We start from the raw sequence: 27,952 nt of genomic DNA on the forward strand, positions 1-27,952 counted from the left end.
ATACAATATGTTGTCGTTTTTGTGTAAACAAGCCCTCACAACCTCATGTAAACAGGTCCTAAGGCCTAAGACAGATTTACGTCATATACATAACATACATACAACATACATAAATAACACAACATAAATAAAAAATAAAAGTTCAGTAGACAATGACAATTACAGGTCTGAAATGATCTAAAAGATTCTAGTGAAGGTGTATGTAGTTTAAAAACACAGTGGAGCACTTCCTTTATTACCACCAGTGTTGTGCATGAACGAGTTCAAAAGAACGCGTTCATTGAACACATTCATTTTTCAGTGAACTTTGAACTGAATGCAACGCATTTGTAAATCAAGAACTTGAACGTGAAGTTGTTCAAATTGGTAAATGCACAAACAATAGATTCATGCTTTCTGTGTAATTTGACGGGGATGCGCGCCTATGTTCGCGTAGAGCATCAAAAAAAAAGGATGGATCCTGTTTTCTGAAATCTACGCACGCCAAGCTCCAAGCACATGTAGCGCGTGCAGTGGAGCCGCCCTCATTTACTTTCCATGCATTCTTCAAATTACGTGTCGTTGCAGTGACGTCCCTCTGTCACAGAAACAACACATGTAGTCGTGCCCTTTAGTTCGACAGAAGCTGATGCATTAGTGCACAAGGAATAAGCAGCTTTTTTCAAGCATTCACAATTTATGCAAATTAGCCATGCAGTGTTAAGTTTCGTTTCTGTAAAACGTAAACAAATGTGGCAAAGCTGAATTATACACATTATAATCTCAAACGGGCTGATGTGGCTCTATAGTGGTTATGGTTAATATTTGTAAAGTTGTTGTAAACTGGATGTCAGTTTGAAAAATAAGTGCAGCCTTTCATTTACATATCTCACCTAAAAATAATATGAACTGAACTTTGAACTAGTTCATGAAAAGTGTGAACTTGCACAACACTGATTACCACAACACATCACAAGGTAGAACAAAGTGTTTTCTGTTTGAGAGAAGAACTGAGACTAAATATGCAGGGTTTGTGTGTTAAACATGTGAGAATGAAACAAAACACAAATACGAAAATGCCGTAATATGGGCCCTTTAATGTGAATAAAAATGTAAATTAAAGGCTGATTTCTGACAATGACAAAATATACAAAAATAAATAAATAAATAAAATATTTAGTCCAATAATAGTCCATAGGTTTTAAGGTGGCAGTTTAAATCCCACCCTCTTAAACTTGTTGCTTCCTGCTGTTTACTTACAGGGTGTAGGCTATACCACTTAAGACAAATAATCACCCCTTTATAATTATAATTCCTCTCTCTTTTCATGACTGTGAGTCATCAAGTCTGATACAGTTCTAAATATAATCCCCCTTAAACTCCGAGTTCAGAGACAGACCCTTTATTGTTAGTTTCACAATGATACGATTCAAGAAGTGAAAGTGAAAGTATGCAGTGGCTTTGGGAGAGCACGGACACACCAGAGGACATGGAATTACAGTAGTCATTAAAACAATATTGTTGACCTCTGAGAGAGTTAGAGAAGAAGTGAAACTATTTTAACTTTTGCTTTTGTGTGGTTTGTGGTTTTGGAGCTCAAGCCTCAGTCTGCAGAAGTGGAATTGAAGAGCAGTTACAGCTGGACTGACCGGTATTTCACCCAGGACGCAGTGTGGCTTTTATGACTGAAAGTGCTTGTGCTTGAAAACAAGAATTATGCAAGAAGAAGAACATAATGCAAGGTACAGTAGCTGACTTTCTTGTATTCTTTTAGTGATAAATTATTATTGCGTATTCCTCTATCTATTGTTATTGTTGCCCTATCAGATCTTTTCAGTCTTTATGCAGTTTAAAGCTCCGGTATCACACACAACTGACTCTTTGAGCTTTTAGTCACGTTGTTATAATGTTGTTACTTCCTCAAAAACAGACCTGGAGTTGTGTTTTGTTTCATTCACACATGTCTGAGTAACACTTTATTATTAGTCTGTCTACATCTCCAAAGCTCAAAATGCTCTTTGATTTCATGAAACGGTAGTTTTCAAGTTAACAAATCATCCAAATGATTCTAGTGAAGAAGCATGGAGTTTAAAAACACAGTTGAGCACTTCATGTATTACAACATTATATCACAAGGTAGAAGAGAGTGTTTTCTGTTTGAGAGAAGAACTCTAAATATGCAGGGTTTGCATGTTAAATGTGTGAACAGAGTAAAACACAACTAGGCATGTTTGTGATGAAAAAAATACATTATAACAGAGATCAGGAAATAGCCTAATATGGGCCTTTTAATACAATACTGAAAACTCACCTCTTCTCCCTGGCATTTAATACTATAGACAGCATATCTTGGTGTTTTGCTGTACTTTTCCTATGTATATATTTACTTTTTGTTGACTCTTATGTGAAGCATGTTGGTCAGCAGTTGTTTTAAATGTTCTTCATAAATAAACTCAAAATAAAGTGTTTTACATACAGGGTTGGGCTCCAGTCAACACAGATCAGATATAAGCAAAACAAACACAGGGATACAGTTAATGATTATGTATGTTATGTGAGGGAGACTGGAGCTCAGTAGTTTGCATACTGCTAATGTGTTGTAAAGCAGACAAAATTGACTTTAAAAAATACCTAGAAAAACACAGATCTGACCTGTAACTTCACCTGGTTTGGTCTACATAATGATAGAAAGGTTGAATGCCATACCATGTTATTCTTGTTTCTCCCTCTGAAATGTGTATTTGGAGTGATTCGTGCATGTTTGAGTAATCTTTAATTGCTTATTTTCAACATGTCATATTGTGTTTATGAGAGCAGAGTTTTGCAGCGATGGTGCAGTTAAGAATAGCTTCCATTCCACCCATAGACTGTATAAAGAAGTGGACTACCACTTAAATGAAGGTTATAGGGGTAAATTTGGAGCCAGGATCTGTATTATGAATATAATTTTTTTAAATGAACAGAATAACAAAAGAAAAAACAGCCTACAAGATCATAGGATCTTGTAGAGTGGGTTAATATGACAATTTTAAGACCAAAATGACAAAGCTCACTGCAGCAGTTACAGAGAGAGGGGCCACAATATCCCAGTGGAAGTCAGTGGGAGCCAGGGTCAGAAGGAGCTGGAACTAGCTTCCTATTTGGAATGCAACGGTTAGCACTTTAGCTATGTCCATTTATATATACAGTCTATGATTCTACTGCCATGACTGACGTGGCATCAGTAGTAACTAAAGCTGCTGCTGTGGCCCGTAATGTCCCACGGGTGGCCTCCGAGTTGCCTGACGTGGGGCAGGCTGCAGCCCGAGCACCCCTGGCCCTGTCCAGAGGAGCCAGAGGAGGTTTCATCGCTCTCAACGCTCTTTTTCTGGGGATGGACGTGTTCTTCATCGTCAAAGACAGCATGAGTTTAGCTCGAGGCACTGAGACTGAGCTGTCCAAATTCATCCGCGCCCGATCGGCTCTGTGGCGCTCAGAGATGACATCATGGCAGAAGATCTACGAGCTCCTGAAGAAAGGGGAACCGACCTTCAAGACGAAACAAGCCATTCTTGTGACTGAGTTTTACCCCGAGGAGGAATACCCACTAAATATGTACTAGTCTGCATGATCACTATGATAAAATATATGTATTTTATTCTTATTAGTGCTGTCAATCGATTAAAATATTTAATCGCGATTAAACTCATGAATGTCACAGTTAACTCACGTTATTTTAATACTCTTATCAAACTAGAAAAGTGGATAGGCTTGGTGTGCGGAAATGTTTTTCTTTTTTTTAATTGCAACTGTGTTTGTGACCATGTTTGTTTGTCCCAGCGCTGATGTACTAAGGGCCATGACGTCATCACACCGCGATGTTTGTTTACATGTCGAGCAGCAGAGCTGATGCTTTTAGCAGAGAAAATAACTCCAGCAAATGTGTGAATGAAAGAAAACACAACTCAAGGCATGTTTGTGACAAGGAAACACTATTATAACATATATTGGGAAATAGTGTAATATGGGCCTGTTAATGTAAATAAAAATGTGTATAAAATGTTGATACATTTATTTAACAATGACAAAATATACAAACGCCTCCACAGTTTTTAAGGTGCAGTTTAAATCCCTTATACTTCTATCTTGCTTTCTACTATTTACTAAGAGAGTGTAAGCTATTTCAGTTAATAAAAATACAAATACTAAATACAATCCAACTTAAACTCAGATCTTGGAGACAGCCCTGTGTTGGGTTCACAACATTCTATAGGCCAATAGATTTCTGGAGTAATATAACATGGTCTTGGGTTGAGTCAGTAATATAATGATCCGGTACAACATTTGGGAATTTACCTTTGAGATATTTTGGGGCAAAGTATAGTGAAATCAAAAGGAAAAACTGTCTCTTCCCCCCGTCTGGGACTATGACATCATCACATTCTAATCTGAAACCCACCAGTCGCTGGCTTCACAATGATATTCCAAGTGAAAGTGAAACTGTGTAGTGACTGCTCATGTTTGGAAAGTGAAAGTGAAACTGTGTAGTAGCTGCTCATGTTTGGTCTTTGGTTGGGTGGGAGTGCACGTGTCAGAGGGAGGATAGAGTTACAGGCAGCTTATTTTGACTTCTGGGAGAGCAAGAGCAAAAGTAAAGCTCTACCATCTAAACATTTGAGCATTTGGTCTGTTGTTTTATGAGCTCACGGCCCAGTTAGAGCTACTATTGAAAAGCAGTTACAGCTGGACTAACCTGCAGCTTTTGTACTTGAAAACTGAAAATATGCAAGAAGAATATAATTCAAGGTAAAGTAATTGACTTTCTTGTATTCTTGTTTTGATGAATGATTATTTCTTAGCTATTTATTCTTCTACTTATTATTATTCCTATTGCTATTGCTGTTATAATCAAATCATCTTAATCTTTATGCAGTTTAAAGCTCCTATATTACACAAAACTCTTATGAACTTTTAGTCGTGTTATAATGCTGTTAAGTCCTCAAAAACATACCTGGAGTTCTGTTTTGTTTCATTCACGCATTGAGTAATCCTTTATTATTTAAGTCTCTATACATCTCCAAAGCTCAAAATGCTCTGTTCCACTTTGTGATTTCATGTAGTGGTAGATTTCAAGTTAACAGCTACCCTTTAACCTTAATTCAGTAAAGATGGCAATGACTGTTTCCAGGGCTAAAATCATCCAAATTATTCTAGTGAAGGTGTATGGAGTTTAAAAACACAGTGGAGCTATTAGAGAAAAGAACTCCAGCTATGTTTGTGATGAGGAAACGACATTATAACAGAGATCAGGAAATAGAGTGATATGTAACTAAATAAGGACCTCTTCTCTCTGGCATTCAATATTCTAGACAGCACATCTTGGTGTTTTACTGTACTTTTCCTGTGTATTGTGTTTCTGTATATATGGGTAGCACGATCTCAGGCTGTTTTAAATGTGCAATATAATACCAATACACTTGAAATGAACATAACAACAAAAGATTTGCTGCTGCTCCCAGACTGTACAATGAATGGTGTTAGCCTGCACATGTCACTTGTAGTAATCATAAGCAATACTGTAACATATTCTTTACTCTTCCAATCCAGTCATTTACCTGCTTTTAATATAATGTCCATATGATGCTCTGGAGATAAGAATAATCCAAAGTTATAGCCACTTATTGTACAAATACTATTATATCCTAATTACAAAGTATCAATAGTATCATTTATCTTGATCTTTATTTTAATTGCAAACACAATAAAATGAATATATGGCTTGAAATAATTTACGGTTTAGGTTAAGGTTAGGCATGTTGTAACTATGTGGTTAGGCTCAGTCACCAGGAAAAGAATGTAATGTCACCAAGAAGCGTGCGTGGTCAGGTACTTCCTCCCATCATAGCATTGCACGCATTTTATATCTGTAAAGATTTCAAGATCAATGCAACTTTTGCAATAATGTTCTCACAACAACTAGCTAAAATGTTGCAACAGTAGACTGTCTGCAATATTACAAAACAAAAACAAACATTTTTAAGAAGAATTCTGCTCAGTGTCTCACTCTTGATTCACTTTTAATTTTGCAGTGTTTGGGTCCCTCTGACCGCAGAGTGCAGTGTGTAGAGTGTTGTGCTTCCGTGTTGCATGACACTGATATAAAAGGAGTACCTCTGAGTCCCTGTGTTAACATTTTGGTCCAGGTCAAAGGGATTCAAACTTTGTACTAAAAAAAGTGATCCTGTGAGGCGGTGTGCATGAGTCTTCTTGCAAATGAATAGAATTACAAAAAACAAGATGTGTGTGCAGGTAATTTCCCTTGTGGATCAATAAAATTTGTCTAAGTTTAAGTCTAATGAAATAGTCCCCGAGACATCGTCATAGCACTTTTGAAAATATAGGTAGAGTAAGTAGACATAGATGTTACACTGGCTAAAGCACACATAACTGGGAGCACGAGTGGAAAGTAACTAAGTACAAAATAGTACTAAACATTTTTAGGATGTTTAAATATGTAACTGTACTTGTGATTGTGGAAAATACTAGCTATGTAATTGTAATAATAATAACTGCATATTAATTACATAAATAAGAAATAAAATTAATTCAGCTTTCACCATGTTAAGTGGTTGGGTTTTGTGTAAACGAGTGATCTAAAAAATGCATTTTTCATGCAAACCAATTACTACATTTTCTTTTTCAGGACAGAGCTGGAGGAGCGGCTGTGCCATTATGTCCTGGACACATTCTCCTACATAGAGACAGTAAAACACTTTGTTGATGGACTCTCCAATTGGATGCTGATGACAGAGACAGAGTTAATCCTCCTGCTTGACATACAAGACAAAGCAGCCAGTGTCCAGCAGAGGGCAGAGCTGCAGGAGCAGCTGAGTGCCTCTCTGAAGACCTGCCTGATGGGGCTGCAGACTCTGGGCTTGTTCCTGGACGCTGTGGAGAAACTGGCCGTCACCTCTGTGCACGTGTTTAAGGAGGAGAACCCAGTTCTGCTGCTGCCGCCTGAAGGGGGCGATCTGGGCACAGTGCAGGACATCATCACTGCAGCTAAGAGCATTTCCCCCCTGCTGGTGGAGTTCAAACGAGACGATCAAGACTTCTTCAGTCCAAAACTGCAGAACGTGGAGGTGCTGGCCTATCAGCTGGACCAGTACATCAAGTCTGTGCAGACAATCTGTGGCACCATCAAGAAAGGGTTAAGAAATATATCTGTTCTTAGAGATGCTGGAATTGAGTAGTATAGTATTGCAAAGCTCAACACCATATTGTCTAAATTAGAAGGGGGGCGGGGGGGATGTCAAGTTGTTTGTATGGCTCTGTATGGCTCCCTCCAAGGGCAGGGACATCATCAGCCAAGTGAGGCACTGTTTACATATAAACAAGTGTTTACTTTACAGGTCTTTGAGCGACTTCAGCTTTTTCAAACCTGTGGTGGACATTGATGAGAAAATCTCAGAGGACAATATTCAAAAGATGCTGGACAACATCACTCTGCTCCAAAAACTCAGGTAAGACATGTTTGATCACAACCATAGACTGGATAGACAAGATGGATACAAGATGGATATAGCTAATGTGCTAGCCGCCACCTTCTGACCCTGGCTGCCGTTGACTTACATTGGAATATTGTGATCCCTCTCTGTAACTGCTGCAGTGAACCCTGTCATTTTGGTCTTAAAATGTTTGTATTACCCATTTGATTCTCATGTTTTTATTTCTCTATTTTGCCCATTAAAAAGTCCTATTTATAACATAGAGTCTGGCTCCAAATTCGCTCCTGTAACCATTAGCATTGCAAGATTTATTTGAGTGGTGCTGAACGCTATGGTCGACATCACACTCGCTTAGTCCACTTTTTTATACAGTCTATGATCATAACTGATCCCTGAAGCTGCCCCCTCTGTATGGCTGCGTTTCAGATGATGACATCACAGCATTCTATAGGACAATATGAATTAATACAGATGTGGGGCAGCTAAAGTTAATATTGTCAAAATGCAAAATCGTGTTGTAATACAGTGAGTTCAATATATATATGTGTGTGTGTGTGTGTGTGTGTGTGTGTGTGTGTGTGTGTGTATATATACATACATACATACCACACCTATGTTCTAAATCAGGCTGTCCAAACTATGGACAGCTGCAGCCCTCGGGCCTCCTGTTGAATGATCATAAGTATCATCATAAGTAAATGTAGTGTACCACTATGTTCAGTCCAGTGTGTGTGTTCTGTGGTCTTCAGGCAGGACGAGGCCTTCAGGATGATGTTCCTGTTCCAGGAGGAGTACTGCAGCAGCTTCATGCAGAGCTTCAGTGAGTCTGAGCCCAGAATGCAGCAGTTTCTGGAGGAGCTGGAGGACAGTGCCGTTCAATTGGACCGAATGAACCTGGGCGCTCGTATCTCCAGTGTGACGGGCAGCTCTGTGGGGGCTGTGGGAGGAGTGCTGTCCATCATCGGGCTGGCGCTGATCCCTGTGACTGCAGGAGCTTCTTCGGTCCTCACTGTGACCGGGGTGGGTCTGGGCATCACCAGCGGAGTCAACACTGCAGTCACCACTGCAACTGAGTTCGGCGTGAACCACACACAGCAGAAGAGGGCCAGCGAGACCTTTCAGAAGTTCATGGAAGCCATGATGAATGTCCAGGACTGTCTCCTGGAAATGAGGCAACTTGGAGTGGATGGCCAAATTATCCATCCGATTGCTGGAGTGGCCGTGTGCAAAGATGTGGGGTCAGCAGCGACTAAAGCTGCTGTTGTGTTGTCTGGTGACGCTCTGGCCAGTAATCTCCCACGTGTGGCCTCCGAGCTGCCTGACGTGGGGCAGGCTGCAGCCCAAGCACCCCTGGCCCTGTCCAGAGGAGCCAGAGGAGGCTTCATCGCTCTCAATGCTCTTTTTCTGGGGATGGACGTGTTCTTCATCGTCAAAGACAGCATGATTTTGGCCCGAGGCACTGAGACTGAGCTGTCCAAGTTCATCCGTGCCCGATCGGCTCTGTGGCGCTCAGAGATTACATCGTGGCATAAGATCCATGACCTCCTGGAGAAAGGGGAATCATCCTTCAAGACGAAACAAGCCATTCTTGTGAATGAGTTTTACCCTGAGGAGCAGATCACATGGGAGACACAGACTGAGGACAATGAAGCTTTGTCTGAAGTAGTGGGCGACCAACTAACAGAGACAGAAAAGTGGGCCTGTGTGATACAATAGTACTGTGTTTTAGGCTCTAGGCTGAACAATGAATATTCTAAAGCCATATTATTGGTCTGAAGCAATCATGCTTAAAGGTACTGAACCTGAGTTTACTGTCTTAAAAATGAACTAGTTCCGTTTTTCATGTTTTAAACGGTTGGCAGTGGTAAAGTGATTGCTTTACCTTGCACATTCTGAACATCTTAATTATTCACCACGATGAGTTTTGCCATGGCAAAGCTAACAATATTTTTTCCTTTCTTTTTTCCTTGTGAGTAGCCATATTTATTTGGATACAGGATAGACTGTGTGTGTCTCTGATTGGCTAATCCACCTGTCAATCATGCCCATCTAAACTCAGGGAGACTGAACAGTGATCAGACTCACGTGTACATAAATTACTGGAGAAGTGTTTATTCTGGATCTCAGGCAACCTAAGTCCTAGTCTCACAAGTGTCCTTCAAGATGTCATAATAGTAACAGTATCCATAAACAAGGACAAACCCTTTGCTTTGTTTGGGGCAGGTGAAGACACCCCTGAGGCTCCTGTAAATAATTCCTTAAGCACTTGGAGCACTTGGAGACAACGCCTGTGCTGATTTCTTCAATTTGGAGATTAAAGTGAAGTACCATTGATTGGTAAAGTACAGATTTGGGATTGAAGACTCTGTCTGGGGAGATTTAAAAGTCCTATATTACGCAAAATTTACTCTTGTGACCGTTTAGTCATGTTACCTCATCACTTTTCTGGTGGAGTGTCAGCTAGATGCTTGTTTCAATAGAGATGTTATTTCTTTGCCTGGAATGTGCCACAGTATAGCATTAAAGGTCCTATACTAGAAAAAATGTACTCTTGTGATCTCATGTTATTATGAGTGGATAATGTGTATGATAGAAGACCTCAGTGCTGTCCTTGAAACTTTTGGTCTGACTCAGCATGTCAGCATGTCAGCGAGCCCACACACAACAGAGGGCACACTCTGGACCTGCTCAATACAAAGAGTGTAAATATTTCAAATGTCAATGTGGTTGATGTCTGATCATTTCTGTCTTCTTTGACCTGTCTGTTATTCCCAAACCACTGGTCCTGCAGTTGCCGTTTCTGGCAAAATCCTTGAAAGATGTGTTTACCAATAGCTTACTAACTTTCTCACTTGCCCACCACAGCACTGGCACTGCTCTTATCAAGGTCACAAATGACATCTGCCTGAACAATGATGCAGTCAAAGTCTCAATCCTGATCCTGTTAGATCTGAGTACTGCTTTTGACACTGTTGATCATGGATCCTCTTACAGAAACTAGAGGTGAGCATCTCTGGTACTGCACTAAACTGGTTCAAGTTATTTTGGTTCTGGTTATTTTAATAGATCCATGGTTCAAGTCCTATCTAAAAAAAAAACAGGATGTACTTGGTTGAAATTGGAAACTGTTTCAGATTACATGACCCTGACCTGTGGGGTGTCCCAGGGGTCAATCCTGGGTCTCTTTTTGTTTAATCTCAACATGCTGCCCCCTACAGGCCAGTAAATATACAGTAATAATGTATCCTACCACAACAATGACATGTTAGTGCCATATGAACCACCTGCACTCTGAGGAGCTCAAGGACCGACCTCCTGCTGGTGCCCAGAGTCAGGACTAAACACGGGGAGTCAGCGTTTCAGGTTCATGCAGCTAAAACCTGGAACAGATGTGAGACAGACCTCTACTATGATGCTGTTTAAATCCAGGCTCAAAACAGTTCTGTTTCGCTGCATATGACTTAAAGGTTTTTATTCTGCACTCTTCTCTTTTAATGTTCATTTTATGATTATTTATGTTTTGATTTGTTTGTCTTCAATTTTAATATCTTTCTTATTCTGTAAAGCAATTTGGATTACTTTGTGTACAAATTGTGATTTACAAATAAACTTGCCTTGCTTCTTAAAATGCTGTTACCTCATCAAAAACATACCTGGAGTTGTGTTTTGCAGGGGTCCTTTAAACTTCTAAAAAATCTGTGTACTGCTCACAGTAAGAATTTAAGTTTTTATGTATATTTTTTCTGAGCAACACATTTATCATATATATTTTTTAAAAATCATAAAAAAAAGTTAATGCCAGACCGTGGAAGCTAGAGATTTTACTTTTTTTTTAATTATTTGTTCATTTTTATTCTATGAAGCCAGAAACAATGAAGCCAGGAAAAATGGACAATCCTTTCACAAGTAAAGTTCAGTTACACTAATTTACTGCTCCAAATATGTGAATAAAATGTAAATCTAAGAGCTAAAGCCCAGATAAGACTATAAAATAAATACTTTGATAATAAAGATATTTAAACTTACAAAAACAAAACATAAGTAGCAGAAAACTATTGTTACTATTGATTTCATTCCTCACCATTCTCAAATTATTAGTTTAAATCTGGTTTGAAGGGCGATTTACGTGTTTTAAACGATAGTGGCCACTTGAGGGCGCACTACAGCGGCTCTGTGGACTTTCTATGGTGAAACTTGCTGCCATAAAAGTCTTATTTCTTAACATAAGAAAATCCATCCAAACCAACAGCTATTGTATAAAAGATATACATAGATAAATAATTTGTGGTGGTCCTCTAATAACGTTGATTCTTATGGTAGAATGCTGAGGTGTCCCGTCCCAATATGGCGGACGCAGCTTCTATGATTTCTATGTTCATAAAGCTGGAGGAGGTGGACTGTGGAGTTACTTAAGGGTGTGTCAAAAGTTGTTGAACCAGCTGGTGATGTAGGAGAAACGAAACTGTAAACGCATAACTTACCTGCACTTCGGGACAGAGGCCATATTTAACAAATGGGTTTTTGACAATCTGCTCTTTAAACCTCGTTAAGCCACGATGGAAGAAGCGAAAAGAGACGAGCTAACGCAAGAGGAGGAAACGTCCACGAGGTAAACTAAGCAGTTTCTAACTTTCTGAATTGTTATAAAAGACTATTATAGTTTGCATACCGTTTTTGAGGTGGATCACAAGCTTAGGAAGCTAAAAACTAGTAGGAAAATTTTTTTTTTCTTCAAAATTTGGGTTTCAGATGACATCATTCTATAAAGCAGTATGATTAAAATACAGAAGGGAGCAGCTAAAAGTAAGTTTTAAAGTGCAGATTTTTGTTGTAATGCAGTGAGTTCTTGGGTCTAGTCCTCAACAAAAATCATCAGGTTCAACATTTGTGAATTCACCTTTTAGATATTTCATGACAAAGTACAATGCCATCAATAGAGAAAACTGTTGTTGCAGAATTGTAGAATCTGAAAAAAACAACGTAGAATCTGAAAACTACCAATATGAAGGGTAGGTGGTCATCTACATTGAAGATGCTGAACATTTTTGACATACTATTATTTCTGTAACGAAAGGGGGAAAAAATAAAATTAAAAAAAAAAAATTATGTAGTCTACACAGCGTGTCAAATCTCAATACCCGTGCCCCTCTGGCGACATCTGCTGGATACCTCGGCAAACAACACTGGAAGTCTACATAACATTAGTATTTTCTATTTAATTAAGTATTTATTAACTGTAAAATAATATAGTCTACTTACATTTCATAAAAGTGGACCCAATGCACACAAATAAAAACACATATAAAAGTTTAGGAAAAAAGGTATAGTTTAAACCAAAGGGGAAAAAAATGCCAAACTCTGAAAAATAATTGAATTTGTTTGTCAGTTTTTTGTGATTTTATCTGTGTTTTAGTAAAATGAGTAGTCCGACCTGTCCTAGGCACTTTAAGGGGTCCCTGTTCCCCCGGTTGGGATACACAGACTTATGTAGCTTTCCAATACAAACAGATAGTAATAGGAAAAGTACAGGTACTTAGGCAAAAAAGTACTCAAGTAAAAGTAAAAGTATCAAATGAGAAAAATCTACTTAAGTAAAAATATTAAAGTACCCATTTAAAAATGCAAAAGTATTGATTTAAAAAAAACAACAACAAAAAACTCAGCCTTTTCAGCAGCCCTCATATGATAAAAAAATGTTTTTACTTTTCAGACCTGTTAAAAAATGTTGTGGAGTAGAACGTACAGATACCTGCTCTCAAATGTAAGATAAGATAATCTTTTATTGTCTCCCATGGGAGAAATTTGTATTGGGACTGAGGATCACATGCTTTATTACAAAGACAGGACAACACAACAACAACAGCACCATACAAACACCACCACAGAACAGAAATAAATAAGAAACCAAGTGATACACCAACAGGACCTTTAAGTCACTCTTTACAGGCAAGCCCTTCACAATCTTGTATTCTATTAATATTTGCACACTCCCTAAGCCTATGTGTAGTTTTAATTGCACATTCCCTTGAACTGTGTGCAGGTTTGACTGCACATTCCTTAAGCCTTTTAATTAAATTTTTTAACTGCGCTATGTGAGTTTAGCAGATTAACAGTTAATGGCACAAAAGAATGTTTGAATATGTTCAGTTTACAGTTTGGGTCCTCAAAGTGATTGTGAAGAACGTGAGTTGGCGACCTTCCTAACAGTGTCCTCAAAAATTTATTAAAGTGAGCTTAGGACCACACCCATTATTTTACCCACTCTTTTAGTCAAGGTAGAAATCTGTGATTTCAGTTTGACTGACAGGTTACCAAATCATGTTGACATGCCATAACGTAAAATTTATTCCATACGTGCTCTGTAAAACATCAGCATTTCATTTGTATCCACTCCATGTAACCTAAGTTGTCTTAAAAAATGGAGATGCTGGGTGATTCTTGAGCAGACAAATTGTGCATGCTGGGCTGTGGGTCCCCGACAGATTTGGGGTCAAAGATAATCTTTTTTGTCTTTTCCACATTTAAGACAAGGTTGTGCTCCTCACACCAGTGCAGCAATTCATAAATTTCTGTGTTATACCTGATGATGTCTGTGCTTTTGTTGAGTAGACTAAGACTAGCCATATCATCAGAAAATTTGAGTGTATAGTTGTTTACCTGCCTGCTCCTGCACACATTGCTATACAAAGTGAAAGTACATATACAAATGTAGTGAAGTAAAAAGCATTGTGACTTAGACATATAGTCCAGTAGGCCCTATCTTAAGGAGCTGGGTTGGGCTCCTGTCAACATAAGAGATTAGTAAGATACTAAACAAACATGTGATGAAGTTAATGATTCATGCTGCTGGCCTTCTGTGTGGACAACAGTAGCTCAGCAGGTCTGCATATCTACCATTGTGTTCACGAGCAAGACATCTCACCTTTGCCCACAGCGTCTGCTTATATCATGAAAGTGTGAGTGTTAATGGGTCCTTGGTGTACAATAACATTCTATGAGGTGTTTTGGCCTATACTCTAGATACTTTCATTTTAAAGGGCTTCACTATTTTTTGATCCAGGTTATTATGTTGTTTCCTCCTCACAAACATCCCTGTAGTTGTGTTCTGTTTCATTCACACATGTGTAACACAAACCCTACATATTTAGGCTGAGTTCTTCTTCCAAATAGAAAACACTCTCTTCCACCTTGTGATGCCATGTACAGGAAGTGCTCCACTGTGTTTTTAAACTCCATACACCCTCACTAGAATCATTTGGACCTTTTCAGCCCTGGAACTTCCCATTTCTACGAGACAAAAGGTACAAGATAGGTGTTAATTTGAAAACTATTGCTTCATGACATCACAAGGTGGAGCAGAGCATTTTGAACTTTAAAGATGTAGACAGACTAATAATGAAGGATTATCGAAACATGTGAATAAAACAAAACACAACTCCAAATATTTTTTTGATAAGGTAACAACATTATAACATGGATTAAAGCTCACAAGAGTCTATTTTGTGTGCTATAGGACCTTTAAAAACAGGAGTGGAGAAGTTCTTATCATAAATCAATCACATGGAACATGCCATTCAAATGCAGAAAACAGCTCAAATATCTCCCATGCTGTTTTTTGTCCTCAATTTTACTTTTATTTGTCCTGTTGCAGGATCTAGTGTTGTCACAATACTAAAATGTATCCATGTGGAAATATCCAAACAGATACACAAATGTTGATCGTTATTATTATCAGTTAGGAACTGGCTCTACAAACCTCCTATGTTAATATTATGCCTTAAAGTCTTTTCAACTGATTCAACCTCAAAGATGTGATTTCATACAATAATATTATTTATGTAATAACACAACCTGAAGTTGTGTTTTGTTTTATTCACACATGTTTAACACACAAATCCTGTATATCTAGACTGAGTTCTTCTCTTAAACAGAAAACACTCTGTTCCACTTTGTGATATCATGTGGTAATACAGGAAGAGTTTTGGCAAAATCCCACTTAGACCTCTGAGGGATGCAGATCCGGAGAATAGTAAGAAACATGCTGGTCTGGCGTAGACAAATCCCAGGTAGGCAATAATCTTAATAAAAATAATTTCTTTATTACTTGAAAGGCTAAAAGTTCATCAGTGTATCAAAACGGTTAAAATCATACAAGGACGATAAGCATGGTGGTCAACAATCTGTGTGTTTAGGAGGGGTTCTCCTAAATGTTGCCTACCCCACAGCACCCTCTACTGGTGACACACACACAAGGCACATGGCTCCAACAGGAAGTGCTCCACTAAACTACATACACCTTCACTAGAATCATTTGCATGATTTCATTCCTGTAATTTTCAATCTCTGTTGCACTAAAGGTAAAAGGTGTCAGAAAACTATTGCTTCATGACACCTCAAGGATTTGTTTTGATCTTTGGAGACGGAGACAGATTAATAAACCAGGATTACTCAAACATGTGTGAATGAAACCAGACACAACTCCGGGTGTGTTTTTAAGAAGGTAACAACATTATAATATGCCTTAAAGCTCACAAGTGTCAATTTTGCATGATATAGGACCTTTAAGTTAGGATTGTGCAAAAACACTTTTGTTTACTTAAACAACAGAAATGCTGAATTTAGTGCTACTTTTTGTTTCATGTGGATAGGCCCAGTAATTAGAGAGATTAACTATAAACCAGGTTAACAAATCTGCTTTCTGATAGTTAAACAGAAAATTGCCCCACAGAACCTGTCCCCCAGCTTATATACAACTCTTATAGAGATTCTAGTTGTTGTGACTTCACTTCAACACAACCTTAACATGTGATTGTACTGCAGTACTTTTACTACACAGTGGAAAGGTCTCTAAGGCTGTGCATTTAATTAAAGTGTTGAATTATTATGATGAATTATTCATTGATTAGCTTGGGTCTTTTTACCATAATGGAAATACAGCCAATCCTCTGTCAGTGAAAGCGTGTCGTTTGGGGCTCGGACTTTGGAGGAAGAAATCTGACAGTTTTTTTTGTTTAAATCTCACCAAAATTTGTCATTAAGCAATATGAGAGGAAAAGGGTAATTTTTTCTTTATTTTCTATATTGCTCAGTCCTATTCCAGACTAACTTTTTTTACAGAATGGGACAAGTTGTGACTAGACTTTTAACTTGATTATATGAGTTCTCATGTTTTTTTTTTGTTTTTTTTTTAAATGCTTAGTCATAACCACTAGGGGTGGTACAAGATCTCATGTCACAAGATCTTGTTAAACAAAATTGCGACAAGATTGTGCACACACAAGAGCAGATCTTTTTCCATGTGTATACATTTGGATTGGACAAAAAAGGGTTACGTGTTGGTGAGTTACATCTCTTACAGTTCCAAAAAACAGCACTAGAATGGAAACAAATCTATGAAATGAAATAACAAAACTGTGAGGCCAAAATTGGAAACTGAACTGTGAAATGTATATATTAGGAATTATGTAAAAATCTCATCTCGTCTCGTTCTCGTGGACCTAATCTTGTGGTTTGTCTTGGCTTGTGAAAATTGTGTCCCACCTCAGTCATAACCACTATTTGCTTTTCTTTTTTGTCTCTTGTGTTGAACAGGGCAGACCTGAAGGAGGCGCTGTACATTTACATTTTGGAGACCTTCTCGTACATAGAGACACTGAAGGATTTCCTGGATGGACTGTCCAATTGGATGCTGACGAGAGAGACAGAGTTACACCTCCTACTTGACATAAAAGAGAGAGCAGCCACAATTGACCTGAGCCTGAGACATGTTACCCAGTCCCAGGTAAATATGTGATTGTAGAGAAGTGCGCTATGCCCTCCAGTTATAATTAATCATTTACAACATCTTTCTAAAATAGCTTTATTGATAGAACAGCTTACCAAAGTTTAAAATGACCATAAGCCAAATTAAAGGTGCACTATGTAACTTTTTGGATGGTGGTTCGTCACCTATGCTAAGGATGTCATTCCTTTGCCTGAAATGTTCCACAGTATGACATTAAACAGCTCTACATTACATTTATTAAATTACAGGTAGTTATATAGCTCAAAAATACCTAGGAAAAACAGGCATTCTGACTGTGAGCAGGGCTGCTTCTCTACAGATCATGTTTAATATCATCTCATTATTAGCTGTAATCATAAATGACGTGATGATCGTTTTACATGGCGCTGTTACACTTTTCAGGACACCTTACACAGTGAACACAGACATTGCTTTTTTTTTTAAATAGTCCAAATAATAAACTCAAAAGAAAGAATCTTCTCATTATGGGATGGTATCTCAGTTGGTACAGCATTTGTCCACTGATCCAAAGGTTGGAGATTCGAATCCTGCTCTTGACATAAACGTCATTGGTTGAGCAGTCAGAGCCATTGACATACAGGTTGGCGGTGTGATTCCATCTCCCACAGATGAATGGAGTTGTTGTGTCCTTGGGAAAGACACTTAACCCACTTTTGCCCCAGTGTTTGCGTACACTGGTGTATGTGTGTCTGTGTGAATGGGTGTTTCCTTATTGTGATGCCAAGGAAGGTGGAAAAGCGCTAAATAAAAAGTGACCATTTACCATTTATTTCATGTTGTTAAAAGTGAATCGCAATTCAAACTAGCTGTCAAATAACGTTTAATGCAAGTAAAACAGTGAGGCGCCAGCTGGTGGCCGCTTCAGTCATTACATAGGAGCGGCGCAGGCCTGGAGAAGGCATGGGCGGGACTAAATAAATAGACTAGCGTCTGTGTCTGTCTGTCAATCAACTGCAAGGAGAGAATCTGATTGGTCACTGTAGTTTTCTGTACTCAGGACATTAATCGTTACAAATGAATGAGTTCTATATTTATCAATCTGAAACAGCTATCGCTGAGACAAGCCAAGAAAACTTTGTTAAATCCAGTTGAGGGAAAAGCACAGACATTTTTTCCATCCACAAATGCACAAAGTTTTTCAAAAACAAATATTACGTCCTTTAAAATAGGCTGAAATAAGTCTGGTGTCATGCTTTGGTTCATTTGAGTGCTTTACCTTCATCTCCACCCAAACCACACTGTGATTGGTCTGAACCACATTTGACCTGGGCAATCGCAACAGCAGGAGATTAGATGGATTCTCTGGAGTTTGTGAACTCAGAAATATCACGAAAATGTATATATCTGTCATCTTTAACACATTTGCCATTATTTGCTAATTGTTTCCAGGAGAAAGGAAAGGCATTCGTGGAGTTTATGAAGAATAAGTTGTTCCCATCAGTGGTAGATGAGCAGAGGGCAGAGCTGCAGGAGGAGCTGAGTGCCTCTCTGAAGACCTGCCTGATGGGGCTGCAGACTCTGGGCCTGTTCCTGGACGCTGTGGAGAAACTGGCCGTCACCTCTGTGCACGTGTTTAAGGAGGAGAACCCAGTTCTGCTGTTGTCTGAAGGGGGCGATCTGGGCACAGTGCAGGACATCATCACTGTAGCTAAGAATATCTGCCCCCTGCTGGTGGAGTTCAAACGAGACGATAAAGACTTCTTCAGCCCCAAACTACAGAACGTGGAGGTGCTGGCCTATCAGCTGGACCAGTACATCAAGTCTGTGCCAGACAATCTGTGGCACCATCAAGAAAGGGTAAAGAAACTCGATTCTTAGAGATAATGGAATTGAGTAATGTTGTGTTCACTAGAGATACAACAACATAGTTTTCTCACAATTTGATATGTATCTCAATACATGGGCCACGATACCGATTTGATCCGTTATGAGTCGCAGAAAAAAATAATCTGCTAATGAGGAAAATATAAAATTATTGACGATATTAACATGAAACATCACATTTTATAAATTAAATACAACCACTGTAAAGTGTGTTACAGTATAGTAAAGAAAATCTTGAGTCATGGCTAAAAATTGTGGGTCATAGGTCTCAGAGTAAGCCTTCTAACCATCGTATGACCAAAGACGAGTTAAAATCAAGAGTGTCTGATATTTTGGAGTCTTGATCTCAGAGTGAGACTTCTCTCACTGAATCTGCATCTTTTATCCAACAGTCAACAAAAGAGCTCCTGAGTAACAGCAGTAGAGCTCTTCCATGAACCATCTCTCCCTCATTCCTTTCATTTACGTACTGCTGCCTGGTACAATTACGGAGACATCACCATATGGAACCTGGAGCCCGATATTCACTCTGAAAAAACTTATAATCATATAAGATAAAAAAAAATCATGCAGTGGACAGTTCTGATTGAGTGTCAAATAGTCAAATCATGTTAGGTTTGTTTGTATAGTCCAATAGTACAAATGTAAGGACGTTTTAGAAACAGGTACATAAAGTAGAAATTTTACAGATAAACATTACCATTGAACAAAATTGTAAACAATTTAAACAATTGTTTACTTTACAGGTCTTTGAGCGACTTCAGCTTTTTCAAACCTGTGGTGGACATCAGTGAAGAAATCTCAGAGGGCAATGTTCAAAAGATGCTGGACAACATCACTCTGCTCCAAGAACTCAGGTAAGACACGTTTGATCATAACTGATCCCTGAAGCAGCCTCCTCTGTACGACCTGTGTAATATCAGGTTAACAGAACCTCACCTATGTTCTAAATCAGGCCGTCCAAACTATGGACAGTTGCAGCCCTCAGGCCTCCTGCTGAATGATCCTAAGTATCATCATAAGTAAGATAAGATAAGATAAGATAATCCTTTATTGTCTCCCATGGGAGAAATTTGCCTTAGGACAGGGGGTAACATGCTTTATCAAAAAACAGGACAACACAACACAAAGCACCACATAAACAAACACCATAGAACAGAATAAATATGAGACCAAGTATTTATTCTGTTCTATGGTGTTTGTTTATGTGGTGCTTTGTGTTGTGTTGTCCTGTTTTTTGATAAGCATGTAAATGTAGTGTACCACAATGTTCAGTCCAGTGTGTGTGTTCTGTGGTCTTCAGGCAGGACGAGGCCTTCAGGATGATGTTCCTGTTCCAGGAGGAGTACTGCAGCAGCTTCATGCAGTGCTTCAGTGAGTCTGAGCCCAGAATGCAGCAGTTTCTGGTGGAGCTGGAGGACAGTGCCGTTCAATTGGACCGAATGAACCTGGGAGCTCGTATCTCCAGTGTGACGGGCAGCTCTGTGGGGGCTGTGGGAGGAGTGTTGTCCATCATTGGGCTGGCTCTGATCCCTGTGACTGCAGGAGCCTCTCTGGCCCTCACCATGACTGGGGTGGGCCTGGGCATCACTAGCGGAGTCAACAGTGCAGTCACCACAGCAACCGAGATCGGAGTGAACCACACACAGCAGAAGAGGGCCAACGAGACCTTCCAGAAGTTTATGGAAGACATGAAGAACATCCAGGACTGTCTGGATGATGTCACATCTGAAGGTTCTCCTCTGGATGCTGTGGATGTAGCTGTGGATGTAGCTGTGGGCGCTGTACAAATACTGGGCAAAGCAGGTTAATCTTTATATTAATGCACTTAAACAATCTTCTATTGGCCTTTGTTGGAGGACTAACGCCACCGAACCACAGGAGCATGGTTAGATAAATGTTTGAATATCGGGTTTACTGGATTGGTTTATCTTAATATAAACATATTAATCTCATAAAAGAAGAGGTGCTATAGATCAGATTTAAAAGGACTTTTCTAACAAGATAAGAGAATTCCCTCAGGTCAGAACAATAGTTTATATAAGAAATGGTCATTGCATTTAAATAAACCTTTGCTGTAGTGTATTTCGAATGTATCTGAAGTAGAGCCCGACGATATATCGGTTGGCTGATATTATCGGCCGATATGGGCAACTTTAGGCATATCGGCTATCGGCCGATATGCTTGCTGATAGGGGCCGATATTTCACGTGAGCATGTTATACCTCGTTATAAAGCTTAGACTCTACGTTCTGTTCATTTAATCCAATTTACAGACAGATAAATGTCCTAATATGTGGCTCCGCATCAGTATTTATCTACGGAGTCATTTGTCTGTGTGTGTCCGTACTGTCCCTGAACACACCACAGAGTCGCGTCACTCACATGTGTTTGTTTACACCTGCAGACACAGATCCAAACACTGAGATTATTTTCTTTTTACGGACAATCGGTTTGAGTCTGGATTAAAAGGACATTTATTAGTGCAGATTTGTGATGTGAGGAGGAGCCTGTATGAGCGGTGAGTGTTGGAAATATGTCGACTTTGAAGCTAGTTTTTGTCATTTGTTATGGGTTAGCTGCTGTAGCTCCCGCACATAAACAGACTGTTTTCTATTGGTCTGTTCTAAAGTGACTATATTGGCCGTATATTTGCTACTGGACCTGCACTGATATGTAAATGAGCTGTGAACAGACGTGTGAATTATGACATTTGCGCATATAATTAATTACCGCGGCGCGCACGTATTTACGGCTAAAGGCTAATAGCGCTACTTTCTTTACTAGTTATGGGTCAGTCGCAAACGAAATGACTCTTAGAACCGGCTCTTTGAAGGGAACGACGGGAGCCTGATCCTTATTGGGAGCCGTGTTTTCTCTTTCTCTCACTTTTTTTCTCTTCACGCCGCGTGCAGACTCGTGGTTTGACAGCGGCAGCGGCTAAAAAGGAAACTTTGAGAAATTTGCGTGTACGTAGGATAAAAAAAAAAAAAAAAAAAAAAAAAAAATATTTGACTGTAGTTTAGCATAAAATAAATAAGTTCCGGTTTAGTCCTTTTTCAGTCCTGGTTTAGACCTGGTTCAGTTCTGATTCAGTCCTGCTTTAGACGTGCTTTAGTCCTGCTTGCAACAAAACAATCTGAAGAGCCACTTGGGAGCCAAAAGAACCAGCAGCTTTTAGTGAGCCGAGCCAAAAGAGCCGGTTCTCTAAAAAGAACTGGAATACCCATCACTAGTGTCTAGAATGTGATGCAAAAATGCCATTAAGTCAACCTACTGTCTGTAAATATGATGTAAAGAGGCAGAATAACAATAAATGTTGCCTAAATAAACCCAATTTAAAATCCACCAGAGCCAAACCTAAGTTTTTTAAACAATTCAACATTTACAGTGAATTTTTACATCACTAAATATATCGGCGATTATATCGGCTATCGGCAGCTCCAACTTCCATTATATCGGTTTCATATCGGCCACAGCAAAATCCATATCGGTCGGGCTCTAATCTGAAGTAGGGATGGGCATGATTAGCTGATTAATCGATAATTGATTATTAAGAATTTCATCGATTACGTTCGTTTTAATTGACAAACCAAATGTAGGTTGCTGTGTGTAGCTTGACCGAACAGGTCTGTACATGTGTCTCTCTGCACTCAGAAAGAGCGAGACACAAACAGTGGGTCAGTCTGTAACGTACTGAAGTGCAAATGCGTATTTAACGATGATTTGTGCAAGAAATTCCACGCTTTCCGTTCCGTTCGGGAAAATTGGGAGGCCACGTGCACAGTGTGCAAAGCAGCACACATGTATCGGTGTCCAGTGGGAAAACGTTTTGCCTGGTGAGAGTCGCGTAATGTCGATGACGAGGACCCACCTCCCTCCCCCCGTACGGTGTCCTGGTTTTGACAAACGCAAATATGGTCACACTAACCTGTATTCCACTGAGTCGTGTCTTTTAATCCAACAGAAGTTGACGCATCAGCGCACAAGAGCTGTAGTTTTATCTTCGCTTAGTTTATGCAAATTAGCGATGCGATTTTAAGTTTCGTTTCTGTGAGAGTTGCGCAAAACTGAAAAACACATTATAATGTCAGACGGGCTGATGTGGCTCTAGAGTCGTTACGGTTTATATGTCGTAAAGTTGAATTTATTTATGCAGATTAGTAGTGCAGATAGTAATAATAATGATGATCATTTTAATATAAAACCGTTAATGATTAATTGATAATCGATCGTTAATTCCTCCGACGATCGATTTAGAAAATTTCATCGAATGCCCATCCCTAATCTGAAGAGGGAAATTTCCATTTTATTTAAAGTAAGCAATGTAGAATCAAGTCAATCATCAATTTTGTGTTGAGTGTTTGTCATCATTTCCATGCACATAAATAATAGTGTCATCCGCATACATTTGGAGTTCTACATCACCGCGCACTGAAGGAAGATTGTTAATATAGACAGTGAACAACAATGGCCCAAGAACAGACCATGTGGGACAGCATGTCACAAAGAAAATATTACTACCAGTAATATTACTAAACCTTACACACACTTATACACACTTTTAGCACACTTCTTGTATTTAGCTGAGCCCTTTTTGTTACTATTAATCTGTTTGCATTTTTTCACTTCCTCCTCGTGTTTGTTTTAGGTGCCATTGGAAAAGGCATTGATTCCCTGGTGGACACTGCCTCTGCTGTGAAACTGCTGAGGACTGAAGAGGCGGTGGCCAGTGCAGGTAAAGTTTTGGCTGAAGAAGGGGGAGCTTTGCGTAATGTCCCACGGGTGGCCTCTGAGCTGCCTGACGTGGGGCAGGCTGCAGCCCGAGGACCCCTGGCCCTGTCCAGCGGAGCCAGAGGAGGCTTCATCGCTCTCAACTCTCTTTTTCTGGGAATGGACGTGTTCTTCATCGTCAAAGACAGCATGAGTTTAGCCCGAGGCACTGAGACTGAGCTGTCCAAATTCATCCGCGCCCGATCGGCTCTGTGGCGCTCAGAGATGACATCATGGCAGAAGATCTACGAGCTCCTGGAGAAAGGGGAACCGTCCTTCAAGACAAAACAAGACATTCTTGTGACTGACTTTTACCCTGAGGAGCAGATCACATGGGAGACACAGACTGAGGACAATGAAGCTTTGTCTGAAGCAGTGGGTGACCAACCAACAGAGACAGCAAATCAGAGCTGTGTGGTACAATAGTATTGTGTTTTAGGCTCTAGGCTGAACAATGAATATCCTAAAGCCATATTAAAGCCAGACTTAAAGGTACTGAACCTGAGTTTACTGTCTTTAAAATGATTTAGTTCTGTTTTTCATGTTTTAAACGGCTGGCAGTGGTCCAAAGTGAGTGTTTTACCTTGCATGTTCTGAACATCTTAATTATTCACCACGATGAGTCTTGCTGTGATGGTAAAGCTAACAATAACTAGCACTCACTTCCTGATTATCAAATAATGAAACATTTGTAATTAGATACATACAATAGTGTGCTTGTGTGTGTGCACATGAATGCACATAGTACATACAGTGAATGCATCTGTATGTGGACCTTTTGCCATTAGAGTTCTCAGGGAATTTTTCAACTTGTCTTTCAGTCATAGACTTTATATATAAATGGACATGGGTAACGCGCTAGCCGCCACGTTCCAAATAGGAAGTTGACATGTGGGCTCTTCCGGCTGCTTCTGTCTCCTCTTTCTGTAACTGTTGCTGTGAGCCTTGTCTTTTTGGTCTAGCATCGCACGCTTCATTTGAGTGGAACCGGACACTATGGGTGATATCACACTCGCTTATACAGTCGATGCTTTCATCATGTCATATCCATGTGTTTTGAAACAAGTTAAAAAGGATTCTGTGAGCACCTGCATGTGTGTGTGTCTGGGCTCTGACCTGTTGGCCTTTTAAAAGGAGAGGTTACTGTCAACTTCCAGTTTTCTACAACTCTTGTCTTGTTAGGTGACTTAAAACATGAAGTCTTCATCTGTGAGCAGTGAAACCTTGAGTACAGAGTTTTATATTTGACTTTCAAGTTTTAAAATGGAGCAGATTTCTGAGCACTTGAGTCAATACAAAGGTTTTACCTTCCTACTCCAGAGTACCTCGACTCACTTCAGAATTTTCAGATCAGAAACAGTGACTTATTCTTGGTCACTTACCTCAAATCATATCAGTTCTCTCTTCCTTAGAAGCTTAGACCAGGCACTGCAGGTGAATAGATATAGAAAATCTTAAATTTAGATATATCATTTTGAAAAATGTATTACAAGTTTTCCATTATGTAAAGTTTTTATATAAAAATAAGGTATTTTATGTGTAAAAAGAGCCAAAATGCACCATATTTGGCACATTCAAAACAGAAACAGGTTTAAACATACTGTATTGCTTCTTTTTGTTGACATATTAGATACTAAAAAATAAACAAAGAGGATTTTGGATATCGTATTTAGTATCTAAATAAACTTAATCTGATTAAAAATTTGCCTAAAAATTCAAATTTCACCTCATTTTTTTAGTATTTTGACCTCAAGAGCTGCTTATATATCTGTAGTGGGGAAAGACAATTTTTGCTCAAATACATGGGAGGCTACAGGAACTTTAAATATTTATTTTAAAATACACATTTGTAACACAGTCAAAAATAGGGCTCAAATCAATTCAATTAAATCATGATCAAATAATTTACAGATTACAATGATTATCTTGGGGCTTTTTTAATTGTAATGGATATCGACAGATTGTGATATTAGAGGACATGAAATATGAGCTAATACTGCAAAGAAAATAGGCTGTTCTTTGTGTTACAACTAGGGGTGTCAAATTATCGCGTTAATTGCGATTAATTCATTACAGTCATATTTAGCGTGTTATGTTTTTTAATCGCGTTAATCTCATTTTTAATCTCTAACTTTAGTGTTTCTGTATGTGAGTTGCTTTATTATAAAACCTGTTTTTATGTGTTGTTGGGACAACAACAACACACACACAAAAAACACATTTATTATTATTATTTTTTTATTTCAGTAATTCCACTCATTGCCGGAAACCCACAAAAAACGCACGCAGTAAGAGCGATGTAAACGTCATGTTCACGTTTGCGGCGTCAGTCACACAATTGACGAGGTCGAAGAGCCACTAGAACAGAGGCAGCAGTGCACAGGTAAAAACACATTCGTGTCTTGGAAATTATTCTCCCGACGTGAAATATAAAAGAAAATAACAAATATAAAATCACCTACAACTTAAATGTCACTGGTGAAAACAACCTGCATAGACTCATGATGTCTGCACTACTGTCCTATAGTGACCTGCCACATGAGGGGACACGCACACAAACAAACACACACAAACACACACCTTCATCATCGTCATTAACCTGAGAACGCGTGGACCACGTTTCCTTCCGTAGTTACTGCGCGGACACCGACGTGCTCCCGTGAGCCGCGTGTGGATCGTGTTTTCTCGCGTACGCTGCGTAAACCGCGCTTCCTCCTGTGCGCCTCTAAACCAGAACTAACACCAAGACTAAAACCAGGACTAATCCAGTCCAGGACTAAACCAGGACTAAACCGGAACTAAAACCGGAACTAAAACCAGAACTAAAACCAGAACTAAAACCAGGTCTAAACCAGGTCTAAACCAGGACTAAACCAGGACTAAACCAGCACTAAACCAGAAATAACACCAGGACTAAAACCAGGATTAATCCATTCCAGGACTACTCTAGGACTAAAGTAGGACTAAAGTAGGACTAAAGCAGGTCTAAACCAGGACTAAAACAAGGACTAAAACCAGTGATCTCATATATAAAGCATTTCTCTATCAATAATATTTTTAATATGGTTAAGGAAAGACTGGACTTTTTATTGTCTTTAAGTAGACAAAAGTTATTATGTTCAGATTTCCTCGTCTTTGCTACTTTACAGCAAACAGTTTCTTATTCATAGAGACTTGGGCTCAACAACCAATTTGGAGAGATTTGTTAAACAATAAATGACTTTATAAAGTCACTTTTTTTAATCTATATCAGTCTTTTGATCTGCCACAATAATGTAATAATGAATTTAAATGAAAATACCTCAAATTGAAGGCTTTTCCCAGCAATTTTTAGGTGAGATTAAAATGAGATTAATTAGATTAATGAATTACAGATCATAATTAATTAATCTCTCAATTTTTTTAATCGCATGACAGCACTAGTTACAACATAAGTGTATTGTTTTGTCTGTTGTAAGAGCATAGGATCAACATAAGGTTCACGTCTGCTCTTTTTATTGTTGTAAATATACAGTTTTTTTTTATTTAACTCTTGTTCTACAATAGCAAATTTGTCTTGGGCACGAGGTTCTAGGTGCATAGAGATCAAATGGACACAATACAAATCAATGGTAGAATGTAATGTATTTTCTTTGGGTCAAGAAACAATGTGTTTTTATGTAAAAAAGTTTAAGGCTGCAGATTTTATATCTTGTTCACTGAATAACAGAGGATTCTTTTATGAATCACTGAACTTGATCATCTGTTTCTGTAATAGAACAAAACAAAAGAGATTTTGATTCCAAATTCAAGTTGTGGTCAAAAAGTGTCATTTATTTATTTAGAGTTTAGTTTATTTTCTGAACTTTGCACTTTTCCTCTTGTCTGGAACTGGTTTCTCCATTTTGCAGAATATATATATATAGCATGTATGGTTCTGACCTCTGTAAGAATACAGATTGACCTGAGGTCTGATCTTGAGGGACTGTAAAAGCACTTTAATAGGTGATGGTAGTAATACTTGATTGCATCAAAGATTGTTGTATTTTGTAATTTAGAGTAATAAATGTTTTCATTTTCAAAATGTTCTTGTTGTTCTATCTTC

At 38.9% G+C, this 27,952-nt stretch overlaps 2 protein-coding genes across 3 annotated transcripts; both read left to right on the forward strand.

Annotated features, from left to right (window-relative positions):
* The first annotated feature begins 1,369 nt into the window (after positions 1-1,369).
* On the forward strand, positions 1,370-11,088 carry LOC110167750 (uncharacterized). Of its 2 annotated transcripts, none has more exons than XM_055152957.1 (4): positions 1,370-1,721; positions 6,662-7,168; positions 7,371-7,481; positions 8,216-11,088. In XM_055152957.1, exons 1-4 carry the CDS (start codon positions 1,696-1,698, stop codon positions 9,180-9,182), a joined length of 1,611 nt encoding a protein of 536 aa, XP_055008932.1. In that variant the 5' UTR covers positions 1,370-1,695; the 3' UTR covers positions 9,183-11,088. The 2 variants fall into 2 exon arrangements, with proteins under 2 accessions (XP_055008932.1, XP_055008933.1); XM_055152958.1 differs by lacking the exon at positions 1,370-1,721 and adding an exon at positions 4,163-4,764.
* A 769-nt stretch (positions 11,089-11,857) lies between these two features.
* On the forward strand, positions 11,858-27,931 carry LOC110167751 (uncharacterized). The gene is made up of 6 exons (XM_055152761.1): positions 11,858-12,075; positions 17,058-17,247; positions 18,661-19,049; positions 19,842-19,952; positions 20,399-20,901; positions 23,747-27,931. The coding sequence occupies exons 1-6, from the start codon at positions 12,023-12,025 to the stop codon at positions 24,292-24,294; spliced, it is 1,794 nt and encodes a 597-aa protein (XP_055008736.1). The 5' UTR covers positions 11,858-12,022; the 3' UTR covers positions 24,295-27,931.
* The last annotated feature ends 21 nt before the right edge of the window (positions 27,932-27,952 follow it).

Source organism: Boleophthalmus pectinirostris, unplaced genomic scaffold (genome assembly GCF_026225935.1).
Source record: "Boleophthalmus pectinirostris isolate CB_2022bp ecotype Guang Dong unplaced genomic scaffold, ASM2622593v1 HiC_scaffold_17, whole genome shotgun sequence".
In the NCBI taxonomy this organism is placed as follows: Eukaryota; Metazoa; Chordata; class Actinopteri; order Gobiiformes; family Gobiidae; genus Boleophthalmus; species Boleophthalmus pectinirostris.